General features: G+C 40.0%; 1 protein-coding gene across 1 annotated transcript; it reads right to left on the bottom strand.

Annotated features, from left to right (window-relative positions):
* Positions 1-4,495: 4,495 nt before the first annotated feature.
* On the bottom strand, positions 4,496-6,629 carry LOC126061015 (olfactory receptor 8D2-like). The gene is made up of 2 exons (XM_049857405.1): positions 5,707-6,629; positions 4,496-4,517 (listed from the first exon to the last, which is right to left on the bottom strand). The coding sequence occupies exons 1-2, from the start codon at positions 6,627-6,629 to the stop codon at positions 4,496-4,498; spliced, it is 945 nt and encodes a 314-aa protein (XP_049713362.1).
* Between the last annotated feature and the right edge of the window lie 3,287 nt (positions 6,630-9,916).

Raw genomic sequence — 9,916 nt, 5'->3', positions numbered from 1 at the left:
ACAGCCTGGTAGTGGTACAACAACAGATACATGGATGAATGGAACAGAATTGCGAATCCAGACATAAATCCATCCACATATGAGCAGTTGATATTTGACAAAGTCCCCAAAACATTTAAATGGGGAAAAGATAGTCTTTTTAACAAATGGTGCTGGCGTAACTGGATATCCACCTGCAAAAAAATGAAACAAGACCCATACCTCACTCCATGCACAAAAACTAACTCAAAATGGATCAAAGACCTAAATATAAAATCTAAAACAATAAAGATTATAGAAGAAAAAATAGGGACAGCATTAGCAGCCCTAATACATGGCATAAACAGTATAGAAAACATTATTAAGAATGCAGAAGAAAAACTAGATAACTGGGAGCTCCTAAAAATCAAACACCTATGCTCATCCAAAGACTTCACCAAAAGATTAAAAAGACTACCTACAGACTGGGAAAAAGTTTTTAGCTATGACATTTCTGATCAGCGCCTGATCTCTAAAATCTACATGATACTGCAAAAACTCAACTACAAAAAGACAAATAACCCAATTAAAAAATGGGCAAAAGATATGAATAGACACTTCACTAAAGAAGACATTCAGGTACCTAACAGATACATGAGGAAGTGTTTAGGATCATTAGCCATTAGAGAAATGCAGATCAAAGCTACAATGAGATTTCATCTCCAACAAGGCTGGGATTAATCCAAAAAACATAAAATAATAAATGTTGGAGAGGGTGTGGAGAGATTCGAACACTTATACACTGCTGGTGGGAATGTCAAATGGTACAACCACTTTGGAAATCAATTTGGTGCTTCCTTAAAAAGCTAGAAATACAACAACCATACGACCCAGTAATCCTGCTCCTTGGAGTATATCCTAGAGAAATAAGAGCCTTTACACGAACAGACGTATCCACACCCATGTTCGTTGCAGCACTGTTTACAATAGCAAAAAGATGGAAGCAACTAATGTGCCATCGACGGATAAATAAATTATGGTATATTCACACAATGGAATACTATGCATCAATAAAGAACAGTGAGGAATCTGTGAAACATTTCATAACATGGAGGAACCTGGAAGGCATTATGCTGAGTGAAGTTAGTTGCAAAAGGACAAATATTGTATAAGACCACTATTATAAGAACTTGAGAAATAGTCTAAACTGAGAAGAAAACATTCTTTTGTGGTTATGAGGGGGGGGAGGGAGGGAGGGTGGGAGAGGGGCATTCACTAATTAGATAGTAGATAAGAACTATTTTAAGTGAAGGGAAAGACAGCACACAATGCAGGGGAGGTCAGCACAACTGGACTAAACCAAAAGCAAAGAAGTTTCCTGAAAAAACTGAATGCTTTGAAGGCCAGCGTAGCAGGGTTCTGCGGACCATGGTTTCAGGGGACATCTAAGTCAATTGGCATAACAAACACTATTAAGAAAACATTCTGCATCCCACTTTGAAGAGTGGCATCTGGGGTCTTAAACGCTAGCAAGCAGCCATCTAAGATGCATCAATTGGTCTCAACCCACCTGGATCAAAGGAGAATGAAGAACACCAAGGACACAAGGCGATTATGAGCCCAAGAGACAGAAAGGGCCACATGAACCAGAGACTAAACCATCCTGTGACCAGAAGAACTAGATGGTGCCCGGCTACATCCGATGACTTCCCTGACAGAGAACACAACAGAGAACCCCTGAGGGAGCAGGAGAGCAGTGGGATGCAGACCCCAAATTCTCATAAGACCAGACTTAATGGTCTGAGACTGGAAGGACCCTGGTGGTCATGGCCTCCAGACCTTCTGTTGCCCCAGGACAGGAACCATTCCTGAAGCCAACTCTTCAGACATGGATTGGACTGGACAGTGGGTTGGAGAGGGATGCTGGTGAGGAGTGAGCTTCTTGCATCAGGTGGACACTTGACTATGTTGGCATCTCCTGCCTGGAGGGGAGATGAGAGGGTGGAGGGGGTTAGAAGCAGATGAAATGGACATGAAAAGAGAGAGTGGAGGGAGAGAGCAGGCTGTCTCATTAGGGGGAGAGTAATTGGGAGTGTGTAGCAAGGTGTACATGGGTTTTTGTGTGAGAGAATGACTTGATTTGTAAACTTACACTTAAAGCACAATAAAAATTATAAAAAAAAAAAAAAAAGAGTACCTGCAGACTGGGAAAAGAATTTTGGCAATTACCAATCAGTCAAAGGTCTAATCTCTAAATTCTACAAGAAAATCCAACACCTCTACAAGAAAAGGCAAAATAATCCAATTAAAAATGGGTGAAGGAAATAAACAGACACTTTTTTTTTTTTCACCAAAGAAGACATTCAAGCAGCCAGTAGACACATGAGGAAATTCTCAAGATCTCTAGCCATCAGAGAAATGCAAATCAAAACCACAATGAGATACCACCTTACCCTGGCATTACTGGCACAAATCAATAAAACAGAAAATAAATGTTAGAGAGGTTGCAGAGAAATTGAAACTCTTATGCACTGCTGGTGGGAATGCAAAATGATCCAACATTTTTGGAAAATGATATGGCACTTCCTTAGAAAGCTAGAAATAGAAATACCATTTGATCCAGCAATCCCACTCCTAGGAATATATCCTAGAGAAGAGTCATCACACTAATAAATATATGTACACTCATGTTCTTTGCGGCATTTTTCACAATAGCAAAAAGATGGAAGCAGCCTAGATGCCCATCAACAGATGAATGGATAAATGAACTGTGGTACATACACACAATGGAGTATTGCACAACGCTAAAGAACAAGGATGAATCTGTGAAGCATCTCATAACATGGATGCATCTGGAGGACATTATGCTGAGTGAAATAAGTCAGTCACGAAAGGAGAAATATTGTATGAGACCACTACTGTAAAAACTCATGAAAAGGTTTACATACAAAAATAAACAATATTTGATGGTTACAAGGGAGAGGGGGAGTTGGGATGGAAAAATACGTAATAGACAATAGATAAGTTGTAACTTCTTCTGGTGAAGGGTGAGACAGTACACAATACTGGGGAAGCCAGCACAGCTACAAGGCAAGGCCATGGTAGCTCCCTAAACACATCCAAACTCCCTGAGAAACCAAATTGCTGGGCTGAGGGGACCATGGTCCCAGGGAACATCTAGGTCAATTGACAGAGTTTATAAAGAATATGTTCTACATTCTACTTTGTTGAGTGGTATATGGGGTCTGAAAGCCTGTGAGTGGCCGTCTAGGATGCTCCACAGGTCTCACCCCTTCAAGAGCAAAGAAGGATGAAGAAAACTAAAGAAATAAGGGAAAGATTAATCCAAAGCACTAATGGACTGCATATCCACGGCCGCCACCAGACTGAGTCCAGTACAACTAGATGGTGCCCGGCTACCAGCACTGACTGCTCTGACAGGAATCACAATAGAGGGTCACGGACAGAGCTGGAGAAAAATGGAGAACAAAATTCTAACCCAAATAGAAAGACCAGACTTGCTGGCCTGACAGAGACTGGAGAAACCCTGAGAGTATGGGCCTGGACATGCTTTCAGCTCAGTAATGAGGCCATTCCTGAGGTTCAGCCTTCAGCCAAAGATTGAACAGTCCCATCGAACAGAACAAGACTAAAGAGGCACACCAGCCCTGGGGCAGGGACTGGAAGGTAGGAGGGAACAGGACCGCTGGTAACAGGGAACCCAGAGTTGAGAAGGGAGAATGTTGACATGTCCGACATGTCGTGGGGTTGTTAACTAATATGATACAACAATGTGTGTACTGTTTGATGAGAAACTAGTTTGTTCTGTAAACCTTCATCTAAAGTTCAATAAAAAATAGAAAGACAAAAGAGTGGTATCCACTAAATTTTATATTACTTTCAAATGGAAGTAATGTAAGTACTTATTTTAAATGATGACTGACTTTTTCTCATACTAAATACTAAAAGGTAGCTAATGTAGATAAGGTATTAACTTCTTTGGTAGTTATAAGGTTACTATGAGTCAGAATCAAATGATGGCACTCAACAACATACTATTTACTATATCATCAATAAAAACTCTTAATTGCCTGCAGTTAATCAGTGTTTCTTGAGCTACTTATTTTGCCCAGAAGTATAGAATCTCATATTGGCCATCTAAGTTTTACTCTCATTAAATTGACCATCCTTCCATTCTCTAGAGTTCTGTTGCAGTAACTACTCTCACAACTTCACATCATATGAAAATCTGATTTAAATGTCTTTGATCTCCTCATTCAAATCACTCAAACCATTGACAAAAAGCAGAGATGCTAAATCATATATCTTGATTCCCGACTACCTCATGCACATAACTCCAATAGACAGCTCTATACTTAAGAGTAATCTGGGGGTTATGCTCTGATGCCGGGAATGATGTCCCAGCACAGGGAACCACCAGCAAGATTGTATTTACGTTTTTTAAAAGGGTTGGTTTCCTAAGCCAAAGTGAAACAATGAATATAGACAAACTTACAGGATGTGCAAAAATTGGGGCTCACACATCCATTAGATAAGAGCTACAAAATTTAGGGGGAAATGAAATATCACTGGCATCATTAAAATTATTATTCTAATACAACATCAGCTCCCCAGATTGGAGCCATACTGTATTAGACTTTGTGCTAGACAGTCACAGCCTAAATGATGGCTTCTAAAGAGAGACAGTGTTGGCCTTCAGGAGAAGCTACAGCTGATCTTACTAAATATGTATAAATTGCTGATAAGAGAAATCTATGTCTGTGCCATCTCTTCTTTTCTTACCCTCACCTTAAGCCTCTCTTCCCTCTCTCTCTCTCTCACACACACACACACAAACAGCCGAGCTCTGTTATAATGGCTAGTGAGTTACACCCAGCACGCTAAGTTCAGAGAAGAACATATGTGGGCAGAATAGAAAGAAAGACTTTCTACATTTTCCTAAGATTATCACTCTGGGTTTCACAATATGAAACTCCTGCCACATTGACACGATTTAGTAGGACTTGTGAGGCACCACATCCTTCCTTCTCTTCAGTTATGTTTTAAATTGTTCCTGTGCACTAGAATAGGAATCCCCAGGTAGAAACTTTTTTTACTTGTTTGATGTTGTAAGTTCCTCAGTGCTTTTTTGCCCCTTATCTCTCATTTTCTAAAATTCTCAGAATGATAATTGGGAACAACTTCCTACCCTTGATCTCTTCTGTGTTTTACTTTTTAATCAACAGCAGCCCCTCAGAAACACACACAGATCACAATCCACCTACAAGTTATGCTTCACCGTAAAGGTTATACCTCTCACAGCTCCATTTCAATATTCCGAAGGCATGGGGACTGAAAATAGTTCCTCCAGTCAAACAGTTTAGAGACATGTAGAAATTTTGATCCAATTAACATCATCCCTTCTCAAACACAACCTTTAACTCAACCCATATTTCTCTGTGCACCCTCAGAACTAATATATTCAATATATTCTTCTTTATTTTCATTTCCATCCTGTCAAATCCTGTTTGTCTAATACATAGAATACTTCTAAGATTGTATTGATTCTCAGAAGTTCTCATTAATTGGATATCTCCAAAAATGTCTCATTCTCAAGTAAAATATATGTATTTCATAAATAGCAATAAATTCCTCTGGAAGGGAAAGAAATTAAACAGAGCTCACAAATTTTTGTTTGGCTCATTTTCTCTTGTTTCTTTTGAGAATCCCCATTGTGAGGATGAGTACCTTCCCCCAACTGCATTCGTCAGTGCACTCTTCACATCTTTGTTCCTCAGGCTGTAGATCAAGGGATTCAGCATGGGAATCACTGTGGTGTAAAACACTGAGGATACTTTCTCCTGTTCCATAGTATTGCTAGAAGAAGGCTTGAAATACATGAAGATTATTGACCCGAAAAAGATCCCCACGGCCATGAGATGGGAGCTGCAAGTGCCAAAGGCTTTGGAACAGCCCTCAGTGGAGCAAATACAAAGAATACTGGAAAGAATGAAAGCATAAGAGACAAGAACTGCCAGGGTAGGTGCTAAGGCATTAATGCCTCCAATAGCAAAGAGCAGAATCTCATTGATGTGGGTACTGCAGCAAGAGAGAGTCAACAGAGGAATAACATCACAAAAATAGTGACTGACAATATGAGGCCCACAAAAGAACAACATTGACATGTGGGTGGTATGGACTGTGGCCCCAAACAAACCCAGTGAATATACCACAACCATCATTATGGAACAGACTCTATGGGACATGATGGTATTGTAAAGCAGTTGGCTACAGATAGCAACATAGTGGTCATATGCCATGGTGGTCAGAAGGTAGCCTTCTGCAATTACAAAAATAAGGAAGAAATAAAGCTGAGCCATGCACTGCAGAAAGGAGATGATGTTCTTTTCTGGCACAAAGTTCACTAACATCTTAGGGGTAATGATATAGGAGTAACAGAGATCAATAAATGACAAATGACTGAGAAAATAATACATTGGAGAGTGAGGTTGAGTGGTGATAGAAATTAAAATGATCATGCCCAGGTTCCCCACCACTGAGACCACATATATTCCAAGGAACAGGAGGAAAAGTGGCAGTTGGAGCTCTGGGTTATTTGTTAACCCCTCAAGGATAAACTCAGTTACTGAGGAATGGTTTGAAGTGGTCATTCCTTGAAAAAAGATTATCTGGAGGAAGGAAGGAGAGAAAAGAGGGACATTAGAGTTATTTTTTAAATCTCAAAACAGAATGACACACCCTGTCTCAGTTGGTTCCATCCTTGCTAGCCTCACCTGTCCCATGACTCTTTGCCTTCCACAAAGACTCTGAGGATAATCCAGAGCCTTGGCTCTATCCAATACTGCTGAATGCTCCTCTTTAGGTCAGAGCTTTTTCTCTTTGTTTCCAACCTTAAGTCAATAACCAACTTACTTTGGGAGAAAACACAGACTTCCAGATCTAGGTAATTTCTCACTGATACCATATAAAAGGAGGCTGCTTACCCTATTGTTCTGGACATATACTAGTAGAACACCCATGCTTGAGTTCATGTTTCAGTTCTCCAAGAGTGCTTTCTCTGTTGCAGTATGACTGCCAATCTAATTCTGATGATATAAAAGTAGCCCATTTCAATTTCTCAACTCATCTACATGAGTCAACATAATTAGCACTTTCTGAAAGTGGACACTTAGAAACATAGAAGAAGTCTGTAAAGAAACTGTATGAGTGAAAGGACAAATTGTAGAAATGCCCCTAATTAATTCAGATTCTCATGTCTGTTCTCTGGATAGAAAACTTCAGTGGGCCAGAATATCCTTCTTTTCAATGTGGATGTGGTTGACAGAAAATGAGGTGCTAAAGGCTGTTCTTAGACTGTAGTTTAGACCTTCCCTTCCCCAGAATCCGAAGTTTTAAAAACATGAATGGAGGAAAAAACCCATACATAGAATGATATATAGCTTGCTTTTAATTTATATTCAACTTGTGATCATTTTTTATGATCACAAATGAAAAGTCATGAAGATTTATTGCAGTATTTTTTCTTCTGTGTAATTTGCACAACATATTAAGGATGCTTTATGCATGTGATGATTTAAAGGCTGAATTACATAACAAGAAATCCTTGTTTCTGGATTCATGGAATTAGATTATATTCTAAAGAGAAAGGAAGTCAGAATTTCCAGGATGCAACTCTTAGTAGCCCCATTATTAATGACCATGTGATTGGACCACCTCCAGATCAAGGCTCTGAAATTTTTCCAATGAGCTATAGTAATAAGACTGAGAGCAGACATTTTTGTTGCTTATACAGAAGTCAACACTTCTTGAACTACAGCAGGGAGAAAGGCTGAAGGAAATAAAGGAGTGTGAAAAAGGGATGTAGAATTGGTACATTCTTGGCTGAGATCCACCTAATGGATGCCACTGCTTTTTGATAGGCTTCCACATAAACTGACTGTAAATTTATTTTCATAATCCCAAACAATCTCAAAATCTTTACCACAGGGAATCGTCCAGGGGTCAGAACCAGAGTAGGTACATCTCTCTGTGACTGTAGAGATATTCCTGCTGACTTTGGGGCTAAATTTGCTGATCTGCCAGAGTAAACAAAATCCAATAGATTATGCTTTGACAGAGCTCAAAAGATGGAGAAAGGCAACAAATATACAGTAATCCTTCTCTTACATGAAGACATTTATCTGGTAAATTAAAATTTCACTGTTACAATAACCTGATATAACTAAAATGCCTTTAAGAAAGCAAAACATGTGACACAACGTCCATTTTTTACAGTTTATTTACTTATCAGTCTACATTGGTCCTCTCTTACAGCCACATCATTCTTTTTATTAAGAAATAATTTTAAGACATGTAAAAGAGATCAAAATAAAAACTGTGAGTTTAAAAGGGGAGTGGAGACAGGAGAAAGTTGTTAAAGAAAGCTGATAGTAGTAGCAAGCTAGTAGCTAGAAGGTCGTATATAGTGAACAACAAGAAAATAGGCCTTCAAAAGACAGTTAAAAAAAATAAAGAATGTGAATTGCATAGATACCCAGGACTCCATATGTTTGAACATATGAAAGCTTATGTACATACCCAAAAATTTCTCATATACATGATTCATGCCTTGTATCATTAAAAGATTATTTATTTTCAATATTTTCAATACAAAAAGGCAGGGGAATGTGAAACTCACTTTTTAAATTTCAAAGTAATTCAATAGGAGGCAGAGCCAAGATGGAGGTATAGACAGATGCTTCTGGCAAGCCATCTTTACAACAAAGACCAGAAAAAACAAGTGAAATGAGTACATTTATAATAAGCTAGGAGTCCTGAACATCAAAGGCAACCTTAGAAAACAAACTTATGGGGGAGGGTGAAGAAAAGACTGTTCAGAAGCAGAGAGAAGCTACCGGACCTGAATCATGGGGAGCCCTCAGGCACCATTCCCAGGGAGCAGTGGTGGTTGGCTGGTGCTATCATTGAGCCACAGTTTCCTCAGGGAGAAGCAGCCAGCCACACAGCCTACCCACACCTCTGGAACCTGAGAAAAACAGCACTTTTTTTTTTTTTTATTAACTTTTATTAAGCTTCAAGTGAACGTTTACAAATCCAATCAGTCTGTCACATATAAGTTTACATACATCTCACTCCCTACTCCCACTAGCTCTCCCCTCCTTGAGTCTGCCCTTTCAGTCTCTCCTTTCGTGACAATTTTGCTGGCTTCTCTCTCTCTCTATCCTCCCATCCCCCCTCCAGACAAGAGTTGCCAACACAATCTCAAGTGTCCACCTGATATAATTAGCTCACTCTTCATCAGCGTCTCTCTCCCACCCGCTGACCAGTCCCTTTCATGTCTGATGAGTTGTCTTCGGGGATGGTTCCTGTCCTGTGCCAACAGAAGGTCTGGGGACCATGGCCGCCGGGATTCCTCTAGTCTCAGTCAGACCATTAAGTTTGGTCTTTTTATGAGAATTTGGGGTCTGTATCCCACTGATCTCCTGCTCCCTCAGGGATCCTCTGCTGTGCTCCCTGTCAGGGCAGTCATCGATTGTGGCCGGGCACCAACTAGTTCTTCTGGTCTCAGGATGATGTAGGTCTCTGGTTCATGTGGCCCTTCTGTCTCTTGGGCTCTTAGTTGTAGTGTGGCCTTGGTGTTCTTCATTTTCCTTTGCTCCAGGTGGGTTGAGACCAATTGATGCATCTTAGATGGCCGCTTGTTAGCATTTAAGACCCCAGACGCCACATTTCAAAGTGGGATGCAGAATGATTTCATAATAGAATTATTTTGCCAATTGACTTAGAAGTCCCCGCAAACCATGTTCCCCAGACCCCCGCCCTTGCTCCGCTGACCTTTGAAGCATTCAGTTTATCCAGGAAACTTCTTTGCTTTTGGTCCAGTCCAATTGAGCTGACCTTCCATGTATTGAGTGTTGTCTTTCCGTTCACCTAAAGC

The sequence above is a fragment of the Elephas maximus genome, chromosome 17, assembly GCF_024166365.1.
Source record: "Elephas maximus indicus isolate mEleMax1 chromosome 17, mEleMax1 primary haplotype, whole genome shotgun sequence".
Lineage (NCBI taxonomy): Eukaryota > Metazoa > Chordata > Mammalia > Proboscidea > Elephantidae > Elephas > Elephas maximus.
The sequence above is the reverse complement of the archived record's forward strand: the minus strand, read 5'-3'. Positions and strand labels throughout refer to the sequence as shown.